The sequence below is a fragment of the Scleropages formosus genome, chromosome 2 (genome assembly GCF_900964775.1).
Source record: "Scleropages formosus chromosome 2, fSclFor1.1, whole genome shotgun sequence".
NCBI classification, from domain to species: Eukaryota; Metazoa; Chordata; class Actinopteri; order Osteoglossiformes; family Osteoglossidae; genus Scleropages; species Scleropages formosus.
This window is the reverse complement of record NC_041807.1, coordinates 43,284,935-43,310,775: the sequence shown is the minus strand read 5'-3', so window position 1 is coordinate 43,310,775 and position 25,841 is coordinate 43,284,935. Positions and strand designations below refer to the sequence as shown.

Genomic DNA, 25,841 nt, shown 5'->3' with positions numbered 1-25,841 from the left:
CAGTGCCAAGCTGTCCAAGAAAGGAGAGTAGAATCTGATGGTTGACAGTGTCAAATGCTGGTCAAGGAGGATGAGCACCAAGGAGATGGAGGCTGCTCTAGCTGGCTGGAGAGCATCAGAAACTGCAAGCAGGGCAGTTTTGGTGGAATCTGAAACTTTGAATCCAGACTGACAATAATCAAGTGGAAATTGCAGTTCTCAACTGACTCTGGATCCAGGGAGGGTTTCTTTAACAGTGCTGAGATGAAGGCAGTTATGAAGATAGAATCAACAGTTTTATCCTCTGGGAGAGAGGTCAACAAAATGTCAAGGTCATCCAGGAAGCAGCCGGGAGGGTCAAGAGGATGACGGAGGACAATCACTACGAGTGTGGTAGGGGCAGTGATGGAGACTACATGGAATTCGGGTAGGTCGAGAGAGAGGACAGAATATTCCCACTGAGGAGAGATGAGCAGACTTGTACCTCCACCTCAGCCAGAGGGATGATGGGTGTGGGAGGTGTTATCTTGTACAGTGGCAGGAAAATTGGAATTAGTTGGTTTCCTGCATTAATTGGTCATAAAATGTCATTTCATCTTCATCGGTCACAAGAACAGACAATATGCTTAAGCTAACAACACACAAACACTTATAATATTTCACGGCTTTATTGAACACATCCCATTAAACAATCACAGTGCTGTTGAAAAAGTAAGTGAACACTTGGCTTTAGTAGTTAGTTGTTCCTCCTTTTACAACAATAAACTCAACCAAGCATTTCTGGTAGCTGTGGATTAGACCTGCACAATGTTCAGGAGGAGTTCTGGACCAGTCTTCCTTACAGAACTGCTTCAGCTCAGCCATATTCTTAGGATGTCCAGTGTGAACAGCTCTCCTGAGGTCGTTCCACGGCGTCTCTATGAGGTTAAGGTCTGGGCTCTGACTGGGCCGCTCAGAAAGGCACATTTTCTTTTTTGAAGCCATTCTGTTGTGAATTTGCTTTGATGTTTAGGATCGTTGTCCTGCTGCATCACCCAACTTCTACTGAGCTTCAGCTGGCGCACAGCAATCCTGATATTATCCTCTGGGATATGTTGATAAACTTGGGAATTCATTTTTCCCTCAATGATGGCAAGTGGTCCAGGCCCCAGAGAAGCACAGCAACCCCAAATCATGATGCTCCCTCCACCGTACTGAACCGTTGAGATGTTTTCATGTCGGTACGCGGTGCCCTTTTCACAGCATACATAGTGCGGCGTGTTCTTCTCAAACAACTTAGCCTCTTCCCACTGAACACTTTCCCAGGTGCACTGTGGAGTGCCAAGGCAATCTTTGGCAAACATCAGGCACACAGCAATGTTTTTTGGAAAGCAGCGGCTTTCATCGTGGTGTCCTGCCATGGACACCATGACTGTTCAATGTTTTCCCTATAATAGACTCATGAAAAGAGATGTTAACCAATTCCAGTTATTTCTTCAAGTCTTTAGCTGTCACTCTAAGGTTCTTTTTTATCTCACTGAGAATTGTGCAGTGTGCATTTTGAGTGCTCTTGGCTGGACGGCCACTTCTAAGGGGAGTAGCCATACTACTAAATTGTCTCCATTGTCTCCATTAATAGATAGCGGACAGATGAACATCTAAGCTCTTTGAGATAACTTTGTAACCTTTTCCACTTTTATGCAACGCAACAATTCTTGATCGGAGGTCTTCCGAGAGCTCTTTTTTGCAAGGCATAGTTCACATCAGCAGATGCTTTTTGTAAATAGCATACTCAAATGTTTGAGTGCTTTTCATAAATCAAGTAGCTCTAAACCACACCTTCAATCTCATTCCATTAATTGGACATCAGGTTTGCTAATTTTCAAGTCTAATGAGCATTTGTTGAAGTCATTAGCCTAGGGTTTTACATACTTTTTCCAACTTATACTGTGAATATTTGAATGATATCTTCAATATTTACAAGAACAATATAATTTCTGTGTTATCAGTTAAAACAAATTGTTGATTACTGTAACTTAAATGAACATCACACCAGATTTTCAGACAAATTTATACATGAATTCAGCAATTTTCAAAGGGTTCACATACTTTTTTCTTGACACTGTACAATGACAGCCACAGTCTACAGTGAAAAGTTTAAGAACCAGAATGACCCATTTTTGTGTTTTTGACCTTTAGGTATGATTCTAGGGTTTGAGTCCTGCTTGGGGGGCCTTGCAGGGGACTGGCGTCCCATCTGGGGTGTGTCCCTTTCCCCTTCGGCCTTGTGCCCTCTTGCCGGGTTAGGCTCTGATTCGCCAGGACAAGCGGGTTGTAGGCATTTTGTGTGTGTGTGTCTGTGTGTCCGTTATATTTTGTGTTAGAAGATCATCGTTGCGGTTTGTTGTGATTCCGCTGTTTATTTGTTGCTACCGCTTTATCCCGAAATATATCCTTCTCATGTAGTTGTACGGTTAGACAGAAGCAATCGATTGTTTTTGCGTAGTTGGTTGTATTTATTTATTTTTTTTACTTGTGATTTGTTAGGGTGCGTACAAAGGTAAAAATACTGCGTCCCGTATTGTAGAGTGGGTAGGACTCGGCCGATCGATTAATCGCGTCTCTTTGTTGTGGGTACCGTTGTCGGAGTAGTTTCGATTTGGACTCTCCACCGAGGGAATCCACCGAGGGAGGCCTCCGCCGCTGTGTGAATCCTGCCATCGCAATCGTGTTCCGCGAGGGATCGTGCGTCAAACATGTCGAACATCAAAGTTGTCTACGGCAAGAGAACTGCGCGACGACACCACCACCACCACCACCACCACCACCAGAGACTCAGACGCTCCCGCTGCTACAGTAACCTGGTTCATCCTCATCTGTCAAACCCTCCATCCTGCTTCAATTTCTCCATGGGGCTCTGGAACTGCCAGTCTGCTGTGAGAAAGGCTTCTTCAAACCAGCCTACGCCTCCCATCTCTCACTGGACCTCCTGGTCCAAACCGAACCCTGGATCACCCCAGACAGCTCAGCCACACCTACAGCTCTGTCCACTAACTGCTCCTTCTCTCACATCCCTCGTCCCTCCGGCAGAGGTGGAGACACAGGCTGCTCATCTCTCCCCGGTGGGAATATTCTGTTCTCCGTCTTCACCTGCCTCATCTGTCCTCCTTTGAATAGCATGTTGTCTCTGTCACTGTCCCAATCACTCTTGTTGTGGTTGTTCTTTATTGCTCTCTTGGCCCTCTCGGCTGCTTCTTGGCACCATATCTTATAATGGTTTGTACGTTTTGGCTGCACTTAACGCTTTCATTTAAAGTTTTGAGGCCCACACTGGACAAAGCACAAGAAACCCCATCACATGAGAAATGACCACTGGTACCAAAGAGAGTAACAGACTCATCAATACACACAGCTACTAAAGGAGATGACCCATGGATGAGTCAGTACTGCATCTTGCGGGCCAAGTTCTGGGACAGAACAAACGAACCCCTCCAGTTGAGGTGTACACCATCACGTGTGAAAAATCTGGGCCTTTCCCAGAAATCATCCCAGTTCTTAAATGAAATGTCATTAGAGCGGCACCACGTCTCCAACCACCTGTTAAAGGGCACCAGTCTACTGTACACTGTGACTGCATGAAGAGTCCAGGTAAAGGATCAGACACTAGTATATCCTGATATTTCCTTCTGGCTTTATTACATATCGGAATATAGTGACTCTTCAACACCTCCAACTGCTGGTAACAAATATCATTACCACCAACATGCACCATAATGGTCAACATGGTATTATAGGCCCAGGAATTGATACAAGCCTTGACACTGGCCACATATGCATGTGGAAGACGCTTCACCTTTACACCTCCATTCTCAGGCCCCGAACCTTAACATTTTGAATAGCCTAATCGCCCAAAATAATCACGTTATCGCATTCAGGCTGAAGAACCAGAACCTGAAACCCATGCCTTAGATTTCCCTTTACTCGACTTAACAGTAACTGGGTCACCATGAGAGAAGTCCAGGGTACCAAACCTTTACATGGACGCACTTAGAACCTGAACACAATCTGGTTACACCCACAAAGACAGCTGGCACACTAGCACTTAGAGCTCCTGGCAAGGTTGCAGGCTTGAGGGGGGGGCACGGTGGCACAGCGGGTTTGGCCAGGTCCTGCTCGGGCTGCCTTGTGACCAGCTGGCATCCCGTCCTGGGTGTGCCCCCTCCCCCTCCAGCCTTGCACCCGGTGTTGCCGAGTTAGGCTCCCACTCACCATAATCCCGCTTAGGACAAGCAGCTTCAGACAATGTGTGTTTGTGTACGAGTGTGGCTGCAGGCTTGATTCCCCACCAACTGCACTAGTACCCTCATGAAAGGTACTTGCCCTACATTACTCCAGTTAAATTACTCAGCTGTGTAAATGCATAAATAATGGTAAGTCACTTTAGAGAAAAAACTGACACCTACTTTCAGAAACTGGCAGGTGCAGCTTTTGCAACTCATTTATCAACTTTGCCTTTTATGTTAGATGCCAAGTTACTTTTGCTTTCCTGTTTTTAAAGAACTTTGAAGTAACATACACTTGTGGAGATGCTGTTATTGCACCTGGTAGCAGACAACTGCACACATCTTGAGGCCTTGGAGTCCAGTGCGCATCACTGTGCCGCAGTTGGAGCTGCCACACGCTCTCAGAAGATCGAGCTGTAGTTCCTTGTAACAACATACATACACTGCTGTACAAGAGCATACATTTCAAGACAAATTTAAACAATCTTTGCAGTTGCTTTTTGGAGAAGTTATTTGGGCATGCAGCAGTCCCACATACTCTAAATTCGCAACATTGTCACACTTAGCCCCTGGACTTCCTGCCCATTGTACATGCAGCCATCCCTAGCACAACCACAACAAACTGACTGCTCCAGCAAAAGCGCAAGTCTGTCATTGCTGCAGAGAAGCTTTGAATAATTCAATCTGCTCACTCAGCTAAAGATGATTTAACTACTTTTCAAAAGTTTAAATAATTTTAATTCAGAGTGTAAAGCACCTTTTACATTTAGTGCAGAAAAAGTGGCAAACGCTTTTGGTTCAGAACCACTTGTCTCCCGAACGCTCTATAAATGAGAACACTTGCAACGATTACCTATGGATTTGCCATCTGAATGTCACTTCTATTAGGATGTGAACCAGCAACACGGTGGTGTCAGACAAGCTGTACATCCAAGCTTCTGCAGTCTAAAAATGTGCAGCAATTAAAAAGCCATACAGAGCACTTTTGTGAACAATTTTAATTCAAACATTCAAGGAGGGGAGAAGTTTCTTCACATCACACTGATGTTCTTGCAAAACATGCTAACATTACCATCACCTTTGTCCCAGCGTTCTTGTGAGCGATGCAGCTCCGATTTTAACGCACGCTGCGCACACGTGGAACGTTTCTGCACATACACTGAAAAGTACATCGGTACATATCTCCCACCACCGGAAGAGCTCAACTAAACAGCTAAAAGGGATAAAAAAAGTTTGCAGTCCATATTACAAATGAAGGAAAACCAAGGCTCCGAAGTGGACGACTTCAGGCTCTTCTCACTTCCTATCATTGGACCGGGAGCGGCTGGAGAGAAAGCACACACAGTTTAATGCTGCACATTAGTTAATGTTAAAGGTGCACCAGAAGCTTCACTGAAGATGCAGTTTCAGGTATGAGGATTAACAGCTCAGGTGAGGAAAGAGGCGAGACCAGCGGTGCCTGTGCACTCAGGTACCTGTGTGACCTGGAGAATGAGCGCGACGGTCTGTGGTTTCTGTCTCGTGAAAGTGACCGGTCCCTCCTCCTGTCTCTAGACAGAGATCTGAATACACAGAGGGTTTGCTCTTCAGACAAGGGACAGGAAGCCACAAGTCTTGACAAACAGTCTAAAGGAATGCAGCATGTAAACAAGCACAGGCACGCGCGCGCGCACACACACACACACACACACACACACACACACACAAAGAACAGTTACCTGCTGCGACTTCGGCTGAAACTCCTCCTGCGGGGAGATCTGTACAGAATAGCATTCAAGAGGAAGCACAAGAGCAATGGTGTTAAAGCAGGAAAAATGACTGTGCAAAGCACAGCCCCCTTTGCCCACCCCACCCACAGGACACCCTCCCTGCACCCTGGTAAGGGGACAGGAGGTCATCAACACTAGCCTCAAGAACAGCTTCTGTGGACACCACAGTACAGTACCGAATGGGGAGCTGGGGGTGGCTGAGTGCATGCCACCTGTACCATCAGTTAAGTAGTTTGGGGGCACACTGACAGGTGGCACATACACAGGACCCCAACCTCACATTCTAGTCTTTCTAGAGACCACACCGAGCAGTAGTGTGAAGCGAGAATGCGTCCCGCATCTACACCTGACCAGATAGTTTAAAAGGTAATAGCTCATGTGTGAATGGCAGCTTGTTACACAGTAATGGCACCCCCTACAGACCACCTGTACACAAGCTACATCCTGCATGAAGGCAGTTTCAGCAGTACACTTCTACAGCTAAACATGACCTGCATAGGAAGGTGCTTTCACAAGTACCCAGCAGTAAACCATATGAAGCAGGGCAAACTTACTAGTCTTTTGATTTTCAACAAGCTAGAAATGACGAAGGAAAGGCAGACTGCCGCCCGGGATGGTAGAATGTGCTGAAAGGGTTTGCCAAGTGGTGCAAGGTGTTTAGATGGCTGGCAGTTGGGGGGGGAGGGGGGGGGGCTGCCTCCTGCCTTTACGGGGTAGCCGAGGGCTGGTGCTCAGATGCACGCCGTGTTGACTTTGGCAAAGTAAACAGCTGACTGGTGGCCAATATGCTTTAGGGTGGAGACAGGAACCAAGGGGCGCTGCCACCTCGCCACACCGGCTCACGTGAGCCCAGGCAAGCTGACTGGGGGACACCGTCCCATGCTGCTGAAAGAGGGCTAGTTGAGTGACTCAGAGGGTGGTGAGAAGAGGCAGGGTGGTGAGTCTGCAACGGGGTTTATTTTATTAATATAGGTTGTAAAAGAAAGCAAACTTCATGAAATTAACAAAAGCTAACATAACAGCCAGAGTACATATAAACACTTGAATTTATCCAACAGCAGCTTTTAACCAGCAAATCATTTCAGAAAGCAGTTTTAACAGCGAGTTTTACGAGATGGGCACTTCCCAGAGCTAGCAATGCCTCTCAAACCCACTCCTTTTTTTCGTCAGGTACAAACAAATAAGACACAGAGCATGTAAACCTGTGCTGAAGAGGCATGCTAGCTGCCGACAGAGCCTCCGTGCTAAACAGAGAACCACCGAGTCTTTACGACTCCTCCTTGACCCTGGACCAGGCAGCACCATATTGACAAAGATGAGCAGGAATGAGACCGTAAGTTAACAGGCTTTGGTCCTCAATTTGCATTATGGCTGACTTGTGTCATAGGAGGCAAAGGGACTAAAGAAGCCAATCTCAGCCAATTAAAACATGGACACGTTTTACAGCACTCAAGGTTAACCAGCCGCATTACGACCCCCAGAGGACAAGAGCATAGCAACCCTTACCTGCGACGGGGTGGCGGACTGCGGCGGCGGCAGTAGTCATCTCGTGGCCGGCGGCTCCAGGAAGGAGGGGGACCCCTGTTTCGTGAGCGTTTCTCCCCATTGGACAGTTCCACTCGAACACGGCAGCCACAGAGGGTCCTGGAGTCAAGAAAGCACGAGACTTGAACCTGAAACCCCTTGCAGAGCTGTGCCCTTGAGGCTTTATGCACAATATCCCAAGATCAAACCTATAGTCCTGCTACAGTACCCTTTACTACAACAACAACTCTGAAGTGATAGTGAAGATCAGCTGCTGTACAAGTAGGTAAATCACCTGAAGGACATACAACAGCAGTTCAGCTCGAGCACCTTAGAGGAGCCGCTGCACAAATTCCGTACACAAGCAAACATCCATCAGAATTTCCCAATGGCAATAATGCCAACTAGTCTATTTTTGCTGACATTTTAGTTTTCCCAATCAGGAAATTACATACACCTTTGCCAGGGGACAAAAAAACAGCACCCGAGGTTCTTACCACGTTCAGTGACTTTCAGCAATGAACACTATTTCCTTCAGGAGAAAACTGGAGGCAGTTCAAAACTGGGTCAAAGAACAGCTCAATTATGCTCATCAATAACTGCACTCAAAATTTCCATGGGATATGAGCAAACAGACTTGGACTACACACAGCAGAGGACATCACCCAAAACATCTTTGCCTCAGTGAAAAAAAGTTGCTGGTTTAAATTTGACCAGGAAGCTCAGTGAAGCATTAGCTTAAATGTACTTTGTGAGGTATTTGTTCACTGAACTGGACTTGTGTGAAAATTTATCTACCCATCAGCCAAGCAACATAAGCCCCAGTACCTTCCATCAAGTTCACGGACAGCATCTGCAGCGTCGCGAGGGTCTTCAAACTCGACAAAGGCAAAGCCAGGAGGGCTCCTAGCTACCCATACACTGCGCAGCGGGCCATAGTACCCAAAGGCCCTCTCGAGCTCTGTCTTGTTGCCGTTGTTGCCCAGGTTTCCCACGTAGACCTTGCAGTCAAGCGGGCAGTCTCTGTGCATGGGATCTAGGTTGGTGGGTTAAAAACATGGCGATGCATAAGCGGAAAAGCAGTAACTCTTTCCCCAAGGAAAGAGCAGAGCCATCTGGCTTTCTGAAGGCCGCAACACTTAATCCGTTGCAACCCACAACAAACGGCGAAGTTAACAACATGAAGTTAACAACATGAAGTTGACAGCCAGAAGGCAGTTTGAACCCCACTCTAATCCTGAATTACTCCAGGATTGAGCCACATGCTGCAAACTGCTGCAGATAAAAACTCAACTGTATAACATGGTAACTGCAATGAAGCTGTAGTATTATTCAGAAAACCAGGCAGGCGAGAGCAAAATAAGACATGAAGAGTAACTACCTCCCATTTCAGCTGACCTCAGCTCTCCAAAGAGTAACTCCAAGCCAACGAGGCACTGCAGAAATAGGTAAAACCATCACGTCATGTATCAAACACACACACACACACACACACACACACACACACACACACACGTACATTCTGGCATTAATGTACCAATCAATTCTCAAAGTTCTGGATCCAGTTAGACAAAGTGCTGCACATAGGGGACTAGACTGAACTGAATGCTCCTTCCAAACATGAACCTGTGCTTATCATGAAAAAACAAACACAAACACACACACCAGCACATAAACAACAGGGTCAGGGGAAGTTACCATGAGGTAACAGTGGGCCAACATCATCGTAGCAATAAATATTGGCTCAGTTGAGATAACCCAAGGAGCAGTCAAACAGTGTGAAATTACTATTAACAAACAGTAAATGTAACATGTGAGCCGAGGAGGGCAGAGAGGAACTGAGAAAGAACTAGGAAAATGGGCCATGGCGCAGACACACGCAGCCCCCGCTCTGGACGGTGCGTTAAGCAGGTTAAGTGAGAGCATCGTGAGTGCACGGAATATAGAGTACGTTTACACCGCACCGACCGAGCGACTGCGCACGAAGAAGAGAACGTGACAGGGACACAAAAAGTTTGAAAAGTCAGGACTGAGTGAGTGACTTTTCGCGCTAGTGAGTCCGCGAACAGAACAGCAGGCCCAAGAGAGAGAGAGCAGGGCCGCTGAGGCGCGACACGCAGCGGCTGACGAGCTCACAACATCATCATAATCCCCCGCAGATTCAGATTGGGAACAAGTGACTTTTTTTTTTGACGGAAACGGGCAGGACAAACCAATGATACCTTAACACTACAACCTCAGCTTCAGGCCACGCAGATACCGACAGTACAACCTCCACACTCTCGTCTCGAAAACACGAAATGGCGGGCTTCGAGGTCCTACTTAAATATAATCCTACGTCACGGCGTAGATCTGCGTGCCTGACGCAAACGTGCAGTTCTTTTCTGAATGTACGTCCTTGACGTCAGCGTGCGCCCGAGACGTAAACGTGCAGTTTTTTCTTTTTACTTACTGTAGTTCTTCGACCCCTATCTGCGGCAGTGAAAGAAGTTTTTATTAACAGTTATTTTTCCAGTCGTTTTGGTGACATTTAAGTTAGCTATGTTCATATTTTAGAACTGATGTCCGAAAAAAGACACTAAATTATAACCATATTTAACACGAATTATATTCTATATAAGGGGGCGCGGTGGCGCAGTGGGTTGGACCACAGTCCTGCTCTCCGGTGGGTCTGGGGTTTGAGTCCCGCTTGGGGTGCCTTGCGGCGGACTGGCGTCCCGTCCTGGGTGTGTCCCCTCCCCTTCTGGCCTTACGCCCTGTGTTACCGGGTAGGCTCCGGTTCCCCGTTACCCCGTGAGGGACAAGCGGTTCTGAAAATGTGTGTGTGTGTGTGTGTGTATATTCTATATCAGATAATGATCGTACTCCCGTCTGAACAGAAGTAACAGAAAGAGTAAAAGGAAAAGTGAATCACAATTTACCCTTTTTAACTTGTCTGTTTACAGTTTTTTAAAACTGAAAATGAAAGCGTAACGTCATAGCGCACAAGTTTAACATAAACGCTTGGGAACTTTTCTTAAGTGAAACATGTTTGTTATTCAACTATTTATTTTTACAGTTTTTCTTAACACTTTTAACATTTAACATTTCCTAACACTGTTAAGGGTTTCAGTTTTATTGTCCCAAGGTTTGTTCTTACAGTGGATATTTATACTTGTTTTAAAACTGTGATGTTTTTTCAATCTTTGTATTTGGAAAGATGAATTTGGCCGGGGGGGGTTGCAGTGGGTTGGACCGGGTCCTGCTCTTCGGTGGGTCTGCGGTTCGAGTCCCGCTTGGGGTGCCTTGTGATGGACTGGCGTCCCGTCCTGGGTGTGTCCCCTCCCCCTCCAGCCTTGCGCCCTGTGTTGCCGGGTTAGGCTCCGGCTCCTCGTGACCCCGTATGGGACAAGCGGTTCAGAAAGTGTGTGTGTGTGTGTGTGTGTGTTTGGCCAGGTCCTGCTCTCTGATGGGTCTGGGGTTTGAGTCCCTCTTGAGGTGCCTTGCGATGGACTGGCATCCTGTCCTGGGTGTGCCCCCTCCGGCCCTGCGCCCTGTGTTGCTGGGTTAGGCTCCGGCTCGCCGTGACTCCGCTTGGGACAAGCGGTTGTTGACAGTGAATGGATGGCTGGAGTTTACGTTGTTCAGATGAGTGAATAACCTCTCCTGTCATGTTCGTGATGAGAAATGTTTTAAAGATGAATTGTTTGGATGTGTTTTCGATTCTGAATATTGGAGTGTTTTAATTTTTATTGCATGAAATAAAATCTGAGAAAAAAGAAATCAGACAGCTATCTTCTCGAAAGTGACTTGCAGCGTCTGCTGTCGCTGAAAGGTCAGGTGTGACAGCGCCGCCCCGTGGCTCTCCCGAAGCCGGCAGTGTGCACTGTACGGAGCTCGAGCGAGTGAAATGCAGTGATTTCCACATCACAGAAGCAGGAGCAGCACTCAGGTGGGCGATGGTTCTTATTAATACTGAATTAATAGTGTTCGCTACAAAACCAGCACTTCCCCAGTAGGAGACTCGTTCATATTCACCGAGGTATCCTCATCATCATCATCACCACCACCGTCATCATCGCCATAATCATTGTCATCATCATTCCCATCACCATCATAATCATCACCACCATCATCATCACCATCATTATAAGCCACACAGACTCTTTGCCACCTTCTCATCCCTTCTGTGTCCCCCGCCACCTCCTCCTCCCTCTTCTCTCACTGCTGAAGACTTTGCTTTGTTTTTCAGAGACAAAGTCAAAGCGATCACTGATAAATTCTCACCGTCAGCTTGCTCGGTATTGGGTCCTCTTCTTTTCTTGATCTACACCTCCTCCCTCGGTCCAGTCATAGCCTCCCATGGATTCAAATACCACTGCTATGCTGATGATACCAAGCTCTTCCTCTCCTTTCCACCTGGTGCGTCAGACATCTCCGCACGCATTGCTGCCTGCCTCTCGGACATCTCTTCATGGATGTATGATCACCACCTCCAACTCAACCTCTCCAAAGCAGAGATTCCTTATCTCCCAGCTTGCCTATCCTCCTGTCACGACCTGTCGATCAAACTGGACAACTCACTCATTTCGCCTACCTCCTTGGCTAAGAGTCTGGGAGTAACGATTGATGCGAGTCTGTCATTCTCTCAACATATCGAAGCCACAACCTGGTCCTGCAGATACATCCTGCATAATATTCGTAGGCTCCGTCCCTATCTCACTATTGACTCTGCCCAACTACTTGTCCAGGCCATGGTGACTTCCCGTCTGGACTACTGCAACTCTCTTTTGTGTGGCCTTCCTGCTAATGCCATCAAACCTCTGCAGCTTCTACAGAATGCTGCTGCACAAGTTGTGTTTGATTTGCCAAAGCGCTCCCATGCGTCTCTTCCACTCATCTCTCTGCACTGACTTCCTATAGCTGCCTGAATCAAATTCAAAACCCTGGTTACTGTGTACAAATGCATCAATAGAACTTCCCCCAGCTATTTACAGGACTTAATCAACCGGTACACCCCAGCCAGGCCCCTTTGCTCGTCTACTTCTGCTCGCTTGGTGGTCCCATGTACGAAAGGCAAAGCTCAGAGGTTCTCGGTTTTGGGTCCGTTGTGGTGGAATGACCTTCCCCTGTCACTCAGAACTGCGGAAACTGTCTATTTTCCAGAAGGTCTGAAAACTCACCTTTTCCAGATCCACTTTGCCCAAGATCTCTCCAGCTCATTTATGGTGTAACTGTTCATGCATCGTAATTCCATAAGCATCCCCAGATACAACCTTTATTCAGCCACTACTCCAGCATTGTACTAGCTTATTTGTGTATCTTATAATATTTAAACAAACAACAAAAAATGGCTCCTCCGTGAACCGCCACCTTATCGTGGTGGAGGGGATTGAGTGCCTGAATGAGTCCAGGAGCTATGTTGTCTGGGGCTACATGCCCCTGGTAGGGTCTCCCATGGCAGACAGGTCCTGGATGACAGACGAGACAAAGCGCGGTTCAAAAACCCCTTATGACGAAAAAATCAAGGCGTCCGTTTACCCCGCCCGGTATGGGGTCACCGGGGCCCCACCCTGGAGCCAGGCCTGGGGGGGGGCTCGCATGCGAGCACCTGGTGGCCAGGTCTATGCCCACGGGGCCTGGCCGGGCTCAGCCCGAAGCCACAACGTGGAGCCGCTCTTCGGTGGGCTCACCACCTGCCGGAGAAACCGTAAGGGGCCGGTGCATTGTGATTTGGGCGGTGGTCGGGGCCGAGTGCCCGGCCGACCCAAACCTCGGGCGCCAACTCTGGTTTTTGGGACTTGGAATGTCACCTCACTGGCGGGGAAGGAGCCTGAGCTGGTGCGGGAAGTTGAGAGATACCGTCTAGATATAGTCGGGCTCACTTCCACTCACAGCTTGGGTTCTGGAACCACTCTACTCGATCGAGGGTGGACTCTCCACTATTCTGGCGTTGCCCAAGGTGAGAGGCGGCGGGCTGGTGTGGGCTTATTAATAGCCCCCCAGTTCAGCCGCCATGTGTTGGAGTCTACCCCGGTGAATGAGAGGGTCATCTCCCTACGCCTTCGGGTCAGGGAACGGTCTCTCACTGTCGTTTGTGCTTATGCGCCTAGCGGCAGTGTAGAGTACTCGGCCTTTTTAGAGTCCCTGGGGGGCGTGCTGGAAAGCGCTCCCACTGGGGACTCTGTCGTTCTACTGGGGGACTTTAACGCCCACGTGGGCAGCGACAGTGATACCTGGAGGGGCGTGATTGGGAGGAACGGCCTCCCTGATCTGAACCCGAGCGGTGAGTTGTTATTGGATTTCTGTGCTAGTCGCGGTTTATCCATAACGAACACCATGTTCATGCATAAGGGTGTCCACCAGTGCACTTGGCACCAGGACACCCTAGGTCGGAGGTCGATGATCGACTTTGTAGTCGTTTCTTCTGACCTTCGGCCATATGTCTTGGACACTCGGGTGAAGAGAGGGGCTGAGCTGTCAACTGATCACCACCTGGTGGTGAGTTGGATTCGATGGCGGGGGAAAAAGCTGGACAGACCTGGCAGGCCCAAACGCATAGTGAGGGTCTGTTGGGAACGTTTGGCGGAGGCCCCTGTCAGAGAGGTCTTCAACTCCCACCTCCGACAGAGTTTCAACCAGGTCCCGAGGGAGGTGGGGGACATTGAGTCTGAATGGACTATGTTCCGCTCCTCCATTGTCGGTGCGGCGGTTCGGAGCTGCGGCCATAAGGTCTCCGGTGCCTGTCGCGGCGGCAATCCCCGAACACGGTGGTGGACACCGGAAGTAAGGGATGCCGTCAAGCTGAAGAAGGAGTTCTATCGAGCCTGGCTGGCTCATGGGACTCCTGAAGCAGCTGACAGGTACCGACGGGCCAAACGGAGCGCGGCTCTGGCAGTCGCCGCGGCAAAAACTCGGGCTTGGGAGGAGTTCGGTGAGGCCATGGAGGAAGACTTTCGGTCGGCCTCAAAGAGATTCTGGCAAACCGTCCGGCGACTCAGAGGGGGGAAGCGGTGTTCCACGAACACTGTTTACAGTGGAAGTGGTGCGCTGCTGACCTCAGCTGAGGATGTTCTCGGGCGGTGGAAGGAGTACTTTGAGGATCTCCTCAATCCCTCCGACACGCCTTCCGTAGAGGAAGCTGAGGCTGGGGACTCGGAGGGGGACTCGTCCATTACCCTGGCTGAAGTTGCTGAGGTAGTCAAAAAACTCCTCGGTGGCAAGGCTCCGGGGGTGGATGAGATCCGCCCCGAGTTTCTCAAGTCTCTGGATGTTGTGGGGCTGTCTTGGCTGACACGCCTCTGCAGCATCGCGTGGAGTTCGGGAACGGTGCCTCTGGACTGGCAGACCGGGGTGGTGGTCCCTCTTTTCAAGAAGGGGGACCGGAGATTGTGTTCCAACTACAGGGGGATCACACTCCTTAGCCTCCCTGGGAAAGTCTATGCCAGGGTACTGGAAAGGAGAATCCGACCGATAGTCGAACCTCGGATCCAGGAGGAGCAATGCGGTTTTCGCCCTGGCCGTGGAACACTGGACCAGCTCTATACCCTCACTAGGGTGTTGGAGGGTTCGTGGGAGTTTGCCCAACCAGTCCATATGTGTTTTGTGGACCTGGAGAAGGCATTCGACCGTGTCCCTCGTGGCATCCTGTGGGGGGTGCTTCGGGATTATGGGGTTCGGGGCTCGTTGCTACAGGCTGTTCGTTCCCTGTATGACCGGAGCAGGAGCTTGGTTCGCATTGCCGGCAGTAAGTCAGACCTGTTCCCGGTGCATGTTGGACTCCGCCAGGGCTGCCCTTTGTCACCGATTCTGTTCATTATTTTTATGGACAGAATTTCTAGGCGCAGTCAGGGAACGGAGGGTGTCTGTTTTGGTGGCCGCGAGATCTCGTCTCTGCTTTTTGCGGACGATGTGGTCCTGCTGGCTTCATCAAGTCAAGACTTGCAGCGTGCACTGGGGAGGTTTGCAGCCGAGTGCGAAGCGGCGGGGATGAGAATCAGCACCTCCAAATCCGAGGCCATGGTTCTCAGTCGGAAAAAGGTGGATTGCTCCCTCCGGGTTAGGGGGGAGTTGCTCCCTCAAGTGGAGGAGTTTAAGTATCTTGGGGTCTTGTTCACGAGTGAGGGAAAAATGGAGCGGCAGGTCGACAGACGGATCGGTGCGGCGTCCGCAGTAATGCGGTCATTGTACCGGTCTGTTGTGGTGAAGAGGGAGCTGAGTCGTAAGGCGAAGCTCTCAATTTACCGGTCGATCTACGTTCCTACCCTCACCTATGGTCATGAACTCTGGATCATGACCGAAAGAATGAGATCGCGGATACAAGCGGCAGAAATGAGTTTCCTCCGCAGAGTGGCTGGGCGCACCCTTAGGGATAGGGTGAGGAGCTCAGTCACCCGGGAGGAGCTCGGAGTAGAGCCGCTGCTCCTCCGCATCGAGAGGAGCCAGTTGAGGTGGCTCGGGCATCTGTTCCGGATGCCTCCTGGACGCCTCCCTGGGGAGGTGTTCCGGGCTTGTCCCACTGGGAGGAGGCCTCGGGGCAGACCCAGGACACGTTGGAGAGACTATGTCTCCCGGCTGGCCTGGGAACGCCTTGGGGTTCCCCCAGAGGAACTGGAGGAGGTGTGCGGGGAGAGGGAGGTCTGGAGTACTCTGCTCGGACTGCTGCCCCCGCGACCCGGCCCCGGATAAAAGCGGAGGAAGATGGATGGATGGATGGAACAAAAAATGGTGGGAGGGTACCGGGAATTGTCTATCCTGTGTTTTATGCACCTACTCGAACGATGAACCTCGGTGCAGCAAGTGGTAGGGAACAAACTAGGTTTGCTTGAGTCACACGTCTGCAGCTATGTCTCTTTCTCTTAATGTAATGAATAAATTGTACTTTTGCTGAGATGTACGTCACTTAGGACAAAAGCGTCTGCTAAATGAATAAATGTAACTGTAAATGTCATAATCACCAGCATCATCACCATCATCATCATCATCATAATAATATAACTTCCAGCACTTTAGTGTCCTTCACACTTCGGGCCACCTTCACAATCTACTGTACTGAGCCGGGTACATGTGTTGAGGTGCGTCTGTTGAGGTATGTGTCTTAATGTACTGAGGTACTTGTGTCAAAGTACATGTGTAACATCACACGTTTTGATGGTTGGGGATGGTGACCATATTCGAACAGACGTTTCTGTGATGAATTGGTTGCTTCCTGCTCGCCAGTTAAACAGTGAAATACAGGGAGCTGCACAGATGAAACAAATGACTAACCTCATGGCTGAGCCATGTTCTCACTGGGGTGTGTGGAACCTGCTTCATGCCACCCAGGACCTTTCTGAGATCTCTGCCCCTTTCATTCCAAAATTTCTTAAGATCCCATCTTTATTTACATTTGTCTGATGCTTTTATCCAAAGCAGCTTCCAGTGTTAAACGTCATACCATACCATACCACACACACACACACACTTTCTGAGCCGCTTGTCCCATACGGGGTCGCGGGGAACTGGAGCCTACCCGGCAACGCAGGGTGTAGGGCCGGAGGGGGAGGGGACACACCTGGGACGGGACGCCAGTCCGCCGCAAGGCACCCCAAGCGGGACTCGAACCCCAGACCCACTGGAGAGCAGGACCCGGTCGAACTCACTGCGCCACCATGCCCCCCTAACATCATACCATTATTTACCCATTTACACAGCATGGTAATTTTACTGGGGCAATTTAGGATAAGTACCTTCGGAGGGGTACTACAGGTGGAAGTGGGATTCAAACCTATAACCTTTGGATGCAAAGGCAACAGCTCTAGTCACAATGGTATCAGCTGCCCCAGCCATTCACTTCAATTCAATTCAATGTAAATACTGGAAGCATCTAGAACCACAGCAAATTCCTTGTGTGAGTCAGCACACTTGGCCAATAAAAGTGATTGTCATTCCGTATTTTTGTAGAGCTCCACTCACACAGTGACAGAGCGCTGAACGCAGGGATAAGAAATAAATAAATTAGGCAGTTGACTGTATATGAGTGTAATACAGTATGCATGCAGTTAGTAAAGCTGTAAGTTTGTCTACTGGAAAGGAACAAAAAAAAACTCTCAACTTAAACTGAAAGGAGAAACAACCTCTGAAAGGCGGGGGAGGTCAAGTGCCAGTGGCTAACCCCCCCACTCCACAATTCTAGATTAAAAGACTTGAGAAACTAATAAATCCATCCCCTTTCACTCCAAAGTTTCATTTTTTTCATTCAACATTTTTTCCATCCAAAAATGTTCTAGTTTGGAGAGATGTTCAGTGGTACCTGGGGATCCTAAACATCTTTATGGTCTCCTGCTCCTCTCAACCCAGATCTCCCCCCCAACTATTAGTCCAGCTGGGTTCCAGAGTCAGGCTGCCGAGAGCAGTGTGGGGATGGCCATCTATATGTGCTAAAGTCTTCCCTAACCCTAACCCTAATCCTAATCCTAACCCTAACCCTAACCCCCATCCAGGGAAAAAACTCCATGTTCATTCATAGAATCTACCGTATCTCAGCTCCAGAGCGCCTTCACAGGATGTTCATCCGAGCTGTGTGTTAAATGCAAAGCCCCTGCAGGCACTCAGATACATTTCTTCTAGGAATGCGGTAAGATACAAGTTTACTGGACCGGAGTTTATGCAACGATCAAAGAAACTTCTCACAAAAAACGTGGTACATCCCCAAGTATTCTCTTGCTAAATCACAACCTAAATGTTCTGGTTCATACGCTAACTAGGTTTACATATTTCAAATGTATATTTTATTTTTATGGTCGACACCACAAGTCTCCCCTGTAAACATGTGGATGGCCCAAGTATTTAAATTTCTCCCACTGGAAAAACCGACATTTGAGCTGTGCAGCAGATGTAAAGAATTCTGTAATGTTTGGACGCCCTTCTGGAAGTAACTAGAAAGCGCTACGTGATCCCACCTGTGATACACTGTAACCTTCCGACCCCGAGCCCTCGCTCTATGTATGCGGACATGCCTGTGGACATGTTTGCAGCTTCTCGCTGTACTGCGTGTCGCTGTATGCTGCTGCGTGCTGTTTATTAAACGGATAAAAAAGGAACGATACAGCTGAAGGGTTGAGGCGAACCGCTCTTTAACGCGTTTTCCTCACACAAAGCCGACATCATAATGCCACTCGCCGCGCTGCGATTCTCCCGCGGAGCCTGAAGCAGCACTTGAAGTAGGAGAGCGTGAGACACCGTTTCACGTGTCTGAAGCAGAGCACGGCACAGTGGTAGGAGCTGGAGAACACTGTCAGTAACTTTAAAGTAGCCTTAACTTTAATGTTGCTTCCCTTTAACAGGAGATAATCAAATAAACTGGGGTCCTGTCTCAGAGAGGAACTCCGAGAGCCTGTATTGGACGAGCTCTTTGAGGAAGGACGGTAGAGACACGCGGCACATTTTATATTCCTTACGGCTTTCCGTGGTGTTTTCAACAGAACCGAACCCGTGAATTTACCCCAGGGTTCAAGCTGTGCAACTTTTACTCACTGTGACGCAGGGGATGGACTTACAAACAGTCCCGCGTTACAAACACTCCTCCTGTCCCAGTTGTGTTGGCAAGTTGAGGTACAGATACATACAGCGTGCGTTCTTCTACATTTCTGCGCGAGACGGAAAGATGGGTTCCCACAGTTACGCTGACGTGCGCAACTGACACGCTGACTAACGCGAATGAAATGGAGCTCAAACGTCTCAATCTGTCATAGCGAGAAAGGTGACTTTCTCAAAGTGACTCAGAGCTCCGCAGCGCAGCGCCACACTCGTGTCGTTCACCCACATTTCCGGGCCTTTCCGCCAGTGGCCAACACCCGCCGGCCGGGACCCTCGCACCCGGTGCCGTCAAAAACCATAGAGTGCTCCCTCTAAGGGTCGCCCAGGCCACGCTTCCCACGGTAAAGCGCGGTTAGCGTGTCGTGCCGTGCCGTGCCGTGCCGTGCCGTGTGCGAAGGTGAGCTCAACATGTTCGCACTGAGTGCGCTGCCCCTGAGCAGATGCGCTCGACCTTTATTCGGAGCTACTTTCCCTCCGTTTTCCCAGCGCGCCGCTCTGTTTGCTCATGCCGCGTTCAGTCCGGCGGCACCGCTGCGCGTCCAGGTCCCGCAAAGCTCATCAGATTAGCACGGCACATTCTGTTCTCTTTCGCTTCCTGACGGCTGGGCGGCCCCACATGAACCCGGGCTCGCGTGCCCTCCTGCTGCGTCTGCGCGTGCCTCTCCCGCTCGCGCAGTCGCGCCGTCTGCCCAGCGGGGGCAGCGGAGAGATGCTGTGAAAACCCGCAGCCCTCGTGTCTCCGCACACTCCTACGTAGGGAAGGTTTATGAAGCGGGCGGGGGACAGAAGGCCACAGGTTTGAGACTAGTGGAGGGAGGGAGGCAGGCAGGCGCTGTTACTTACCGAAACTTGGTCAGTGTTGCTCTGTTTTACAAAAAACAATGTATGCGGTGTCCGTGATTCTGGAAAGAAGCAATTCCTAAACTGCATAATTCTAAGAGCGGTAATTACAGTGGTAATTAGATGTGTAAAAGCCTCATAAGAAGTCTCAAGTTTAATAACAGCAGGTGGGGCGGCAGGTGGTTACAGCCGTTGAATTACAAATGAAGTTGTGGGTTCGAATCCCACTCCTGCTTTAGGAGCCTTGAGCAAGACACTTACCCTGAACTCATACAGTAAAGCTTACTCTGTGGTACAAAAGGGTAAATCAGTGTAAGAGAGAGTGTCAGAAAAGTGTCAGAAATATGAATAAATAATAAATCACAAGGATAATTACAGTAATGAGCAGGGCTCGAGCAAGGTGTCCCGCTAGACCATGTTGCCCCTGGTTCACTGGTTCAACTTCCACCAAAAGGACTGTTCCTTAGTTCTGCTGATAGCCAGAGCTGCTTGATGACAGAGTTCCCTGAAGCCCACGGGCACCGGGTTCGAGCAGCTACACCTGCTAACGCTATAGATGGATGCTGAGAAGGAACACAATGTGACCGAGGTGAAATCTCATCTGCCCAAACTAATCTGCTGGCAACGCTAACAGAGTGCTCCGAGCATGCTCCACACACACACACACACACACACACACACACATTCATGCCATTTATTTAGCCTTCAGTGGGTTCTGATAGAGCCCTTTCTCCTCTGTTTACACTGTCAAGCTGTACTACTGCTGTTACCATGCTATTATAGTGTAGCCTCAGACTGTGGGTCACCCAAGTTTTTCAGGACACGCCAGCTGGTCTTCCAGACTCTGTGAGGCAGGTGATAGTTAGACTCAAGTTTGAGCCCCACCTCCTGCTGTAGTACTCTTGATCAAGGTATTTACCCTGAATAGATACAGCAAAAATTACCCTGCCATATAACTGGGTGTAAACCGGTATAAATAGCTTGGTGTACAAACCTTACACCACAAACCATTAAAAAAATAAAGGTAAACTGCATGGAGATGCCCACTGGCTTTGCTGACTCCCCCCCAACTCAATCATGCTCTTACCTGGTGTTGTTCACACACAGATGCTCATTGAGCAAAATTCGCAGGAGTGTAATGTGGAAGGAACATCTTCATCTGGAAAGCTGCTGCTCTTCTGAGGAATAATGTAAAAATACTGTCAATTACACAGACTGCAATGTGTCAGTGGTGATCACTGAGTGCTCTTGTGTGTGTGCGCGCACACTGCATCCCTGTTTCCTTCCACCTGTGTTATGTCACTGTTATATTTAACAGCACATTTTGTTCCAGCTGATCTTGGCCTCCTGCCAGGACTGTAGCCTTCACTCGCACACTGTCACTGTGTGTGTACTGTGTGTATCGCGGGTGTGTGGGAGGGAAGAGGGGCGTGCCCTGCATGTGTGCTGTGTGTGTACTTCTATGTGCTGTGTATGTGTTGTGTTCCTATAGGGGGCGCTACTAAAACTCTGCTCATGTGCTGCTTTCCACCGAGGGGAGATCAGCCTGGGCTCTGATTGGAATACAGCAGCGAACAGGTTTTCAGTGTGTGCTGACAGTCTTCATCGTTTCATGGTAAACAGGGTACAGCTACAGTGGCTGTGGTGTAAGATGCAGCTTGAGCTCCTTTCACTGAGCTCCGATATCACATGACTGTCCATCGGAAACGCCCCGCTTCGTCTTTATTCCACCCATACGTCTCTAAAGCTTTTCGTTTGTGGGGCAGCTGGTAGCAAAGTGGCAAAGTGGATCTGAAGGTCGCCGGTCTCAATCCCAGCTCAAGCTGTAGTAGCCTTGAGCAAGGTACTAACCCCAAACTACTCCAGTAAAAGTACCTGGCTGTATAGATAGGTAAGTAGCTGTAGGTAGCTCAACATGGTAAGTCACTTTGGAGAAAAGCATCATCTTTAAATGTAGTTTACATCTGCTGACTTCTATAAGCATATTTTAACTATATACATTTATGTGCAGGACATCTGAGCACAAGTGTGACTCATGCAGTTGCAGTTCTTGATCAAGCCATATGAGTGTCATACCACCCCGTCACCCATGCATTCTGTGCTGAAAGCATCAAATGTACATTGCAAAGTGCTTTTGTCTGACCTTTCTTTAACCAAAAATATTGTGCACAATTTAACACAAAATTATCTCCTGTTTTCCCTCTTTGGCCAGGATGGCTTTGGGTTACGGTGTTGGGATTGGGTTTAAGGTCAGGTTGGTTTAGGGTCAGGGTGTTAGTGTTGGGTTTAAGGTCAAGGTTTTAGTGTTGGGTTTAGGGTCAAGGTTTTAGTGTTGGGTTAAGGGTCAGGATGTTGGTGTTGGGTTAAGGGTGAAGGTTTTAGTGTTGGGTTAAGGGTCAGGGTGTTAGTGTTGTGTTTAGGGTCAGGGTGTTAGTGTTAGGTTTAGGGTCAGGGCATTAGGGTTCCCCTCCATCTGTCACACGTGATGCATGCACTCTGGAAGTGAGCCAGTGGAGGGTTTGTGCTGCTCACATCGTGAGAAACACATACAACTATAATTTAGAATGTTCCATCACAAACAAGATCTGTAGATCTGTCCTTACTGCCACCACTGTGGAACAAAGCAGCGGTCAGCAGTGACCTCTGAAGGGCCAGGGTAACGATTCCTTTACTGTGGTAACAGTTTTGTCTCCAGGTGTAAAATAAAAACAAATTTAAAGAAAAACTCAAGGCAAAACAGGAACATGGTCCGCACTGTATGTGCATGTATGTGTGCTGTGGTGAACATACATGACTCTGCGTTTGAGTCCTGCACACACTCGGGGTCCTCAGGTGCTCACTGCCTGAAAAGGACTGGACATACACTGAGCAGGAAGCGTGTGCATCGCTCTTTCACACAGCGAGGCCAAACAGAGCACCAGCCCCGTAGAGCATGAGAGTTATGTTAGCGGGGGCCACACTTCCTGCTCCCTGAGTCACTGTGGGCATGTGTGTGTGTTGGGAGCCAAGCAGTAGAAAGAACACCATGGTACATCCTATTGGCCTTGGGAGGCAGCCGCGGAAAATCCCCCTCCAACCCTCAAGGTCTAGACGAGCAGCCTGTTTTCACCAAATGTGGTAAAGTAGCACCACAGAGGAACCGCAGTGCCTTGCAATGTGTGAAAAAGGAAGCAAAGATTCTCTGAAAGCAGTTGAAAAAGGGTCTGTTACAAGATAGCACCTCATACCAGTGTGTGTGTGTGTGTGTGTCATTAGGAACTGGAACATACTGCAGTACAGGGTTCACCAAAAAACTGGAAATTAACAGACAACATATCAGTTGTAATTACATTTACATTTAGCAGACGCTTTTGTCCAAAGCGACGTACATCTCAGCAAAAGTACAACTTATGCATTACATTAAGAGAAGGAGACATGGCTGCAGACATGAAAGTCTCAAGCAAACCTAATAATTAACAGTAGAAACAGTGGACGACGATACACAATGAAAGTTTGGTGAATAGAACATTAAAGACCTGGGTGATGAGATGCAAAACCTAATATTTGATTAAGACAAAAAAATCCTAAAAACATAAATTATAAAAATACAGTGCATTCAGAATGTATTTAGACCCTTTTACTTTTTTCCACATTTTTTTGTGATTTTTAATACAAGCCTGCATTATAAAAAAGTGAAAAAGTGACGGATTGGTCTGAATACTTTCTGAATGCACTGGAATTGGAAATGGAACTGAATTGACAGGCTCGTGTTGTCTCCAGGGTGTACCCTGGCTAGTGAAGCGCCGATGCTTCCAGGATAGGTTCCGGACCACCACGACCCTGACTTGGAGAAGCAGTTATTGATAGTGAGCGAATCCAAGTGAATGTGTGAAGAGGTGTAGAAATGGGGCAAATAGGATCCCATCTGGCAACAGGCTACCCTTGGGGACAGGCCAGGAGACAGCACTGCTGTCAGGCTCCGCAAGGAACACTTGGACACTACAGCAGACATGGGCAGTCACTCAGACCCCAGCTTAGGTCCTGCCAGAAGACCAACTGTGTCATGACAGCAACATCGCAGAGTGTCCAGCTCCACCACGGGCGATGCCTCGGAACAGCGTTGGGACGTGTGTCCACCCAACTGCTCAGAGGTACCGGGTTCCTCAGTGCCTGGGACCTATGCCATTCTGGGGCAGGGCAGGTCGCGGTGCCAGGAGACCTGAAGGACGCTGTGAGACAGGGACAGGGCCAAGGATCCGGGACATGTTCTTGGGGATGGGGCTTGGGCAGGAATGCAGGGGACACGGACAGAAGCCTTTGCTTGGGCTGTGCCTCAGACCCCACCTCTGGAGGCACACCTGGGTACCGCTGGCAGAGCAGTGGTAGGAGAACCCATGAGAGACATCAACAGAGGTGTAGATGGAGAAGGGTGGGGGGCCGGGGACTGAGCCCTGCGGAACATAAGTTGAGAGAGAGCGAGGGGTGGACCGGGAGCCACGCCAGCCCACTTGGTAGAATCTACCCAACAGGTATCGCTCACGGTTCTTAACCAAAGTTCACGCCCCCTTTCAGCACGGACACATTCACCATTGAGGTTCTGGACGGAGAGCCATCCCACAGTGCAGGATCCCTCCTGGTCTTCACTACTGAACCAGCCCACCTGGTATGCACCTGGAGCAACCTGCTGCCTACCTGGTGTCCACGCTATAATCTATTCTATGTCCAAAATTTAACAACATTCATAAATTGCAATTGTGTTGCTTCCCCCACAGATTTGTGTTGCCATTTCCATTTATTTGATTAAATGCATAGAAAGCGTGTTTATCCAACGTCTCATGCAGGCCTCACCAAGGAGTGCGAGGTCATGCTCCAAAGGGTACAGTTCAAGTTCCCAGAGCAGTTAGATGCACTTAAGGTTACGGTTAGTGCCACCAGGGTTTGGGTTTGCCCACAACATCACCGTTTGTCCAAGTACACCAGTGCATATGATGTACATTTTAATATGCAACATATACAGTATGATGTGCAATGTATGCAAGTTACGTTTGGTGTAATAAAAGAGTGAGTCCCGTTTTTGATGGTGTTATTTTGTTATTCCCTCCCTCTTCTGCACCTTGCAGGTGTCAACAGTGCAATATGATATCATCATGCAAATCCATCTGGTGCCGCAACTTTAATGAAGTACGAAAATGTAACATTGATTAAAATTTATTAAGCACAAAACGTAAGAAGCTTAGAAATGCCGGGTCACTGCAGTTTGTCCAGGGATGTAAAAGAGCACAGACAGTTTGTTTGCAGGAAATGGAATTAAAGCGAGTAAACAGAGGGTTCAAGCCGACGTCGGCCACAGACCCCGACCCCCCCCCAGTGCGCGGCTATATTAACAAAGTGATTGTTGCGCAGCGCTGCGCTGCGCTGCGCTCGCGCCCCCCGTTCCGCTCTCACACTACTTCCGTTCCTCTCCATTTGCGGGGAATCCGCGCGCGTGTCCCCGTTTCCGCTCGCCGTCCTTTTTTTTCGCCGCGCTGTGGCCAGAGAGCAGGGAGGGAGAAGGCGGTAAAAACACAGTGAAACACCGCAGACGCAGGAGGAAAGTAAACGATTGGTGTAAAAAGAGGAAACGAGAAGCGCAAAGTAGCCCTTAAAGACGTTACAAACAATGAGTGACGTTGGAGCACAACGTCGACGAGCCTCTTCTTGCCGCCTCTGCGCGACTTTCAGTCCGAAACGGACGGAAGCCGACGCACGCGCGCATAAGTGGCGCGCTCAGTCAGAGCACGAGCTCCAGCCGTCCCGGAGGCGCGTGGAGCGCGCGGCTCCCACTCCACTCGTTGTGGTGAAGAAACTGTGTGTGTGTGTGTGTACGCGCTGTCCTCGCGCTCCTCCCAGTAGAACACGCTGTTCCTCCGCGCGCGGCGCTACAGTACAGCGC

At 49.1% G+C, this 25,841-nt stretch overlaps 1 protein-coding gene across 3 annotated transcripts; it reads right to left on the bottom strand.

Annotated features, from left to right (window-relative positions):
- Positions 1 to 5,224: 5,224 nt before the first annotated feature.
- Positions 5,225 to 21,243, bottom strand: LOC108931244 (serine/arginine-rich splicing factor 3-like). 3 transcript variants are annotated; one of them, XM_018746905.2, is made up of 7 exons: positions 21,018 to 21,243; positions 8,916 to 8,970; positions 8,363 to 8,570; positions 7,517 to 7,654; positions 5,960 to 5,998; positions 5,717 to 5,803; positions 5,225 to 5,565 (listed from the first exon to the last, which is right to left on the bottom strand). In XM_018746905.2, the coding sequence occupies exons 2-7, from the start codon at positions 8,920 to 8,922 to the stop codon at positions 5,538 to 5,540; spliced, it is 507 nt and encodes a 168-aa protein (XP_018602421.1). In that variant the 5' UTR covers positions 8,923 to 8,970; positions 21,018 to 21,243; the 3' UTR covers positions 5,225 to 5,537. The 3 variants fall into 3 exon arrangements, with proteins under 3 accessions (XP_018602421.1, XP_018602420.1, XP_018602423.1); XM_018746904.2 differs by lacking the exon at positions 21,018 to 21,243 and adding an exon at positions 9,757 to 10,152; XM_018746907.2 differs by lacking the exon at positions 8,916 to 8,970 and having other exon boundaries at positions 21,018 to 21,242.
- Positions 21,244 to 25,841: the final 4,598 nt, after the last annotated feature.

Excerpts from the sequence above, each read along its gene's own strand:
- LOC108931244 (XM_018746905.2), bottom strand. Across the intron at positions 5,804-5,959 it reads TTCAGCCGAAGTCGCAGCAG|ATCTCTGTCTAGAGACAGGA; the intron begins GTAACTGTTCTT and ends CTGTGTATTCAG. Across the intron at positions 5,566-5,716 it reads TCATTCTCCAGGTCACACAG|CCGCTCCCGGTCCAATGATA; the intron begins GTACCTGAGTGC and ends CTTTCTCTCCAG.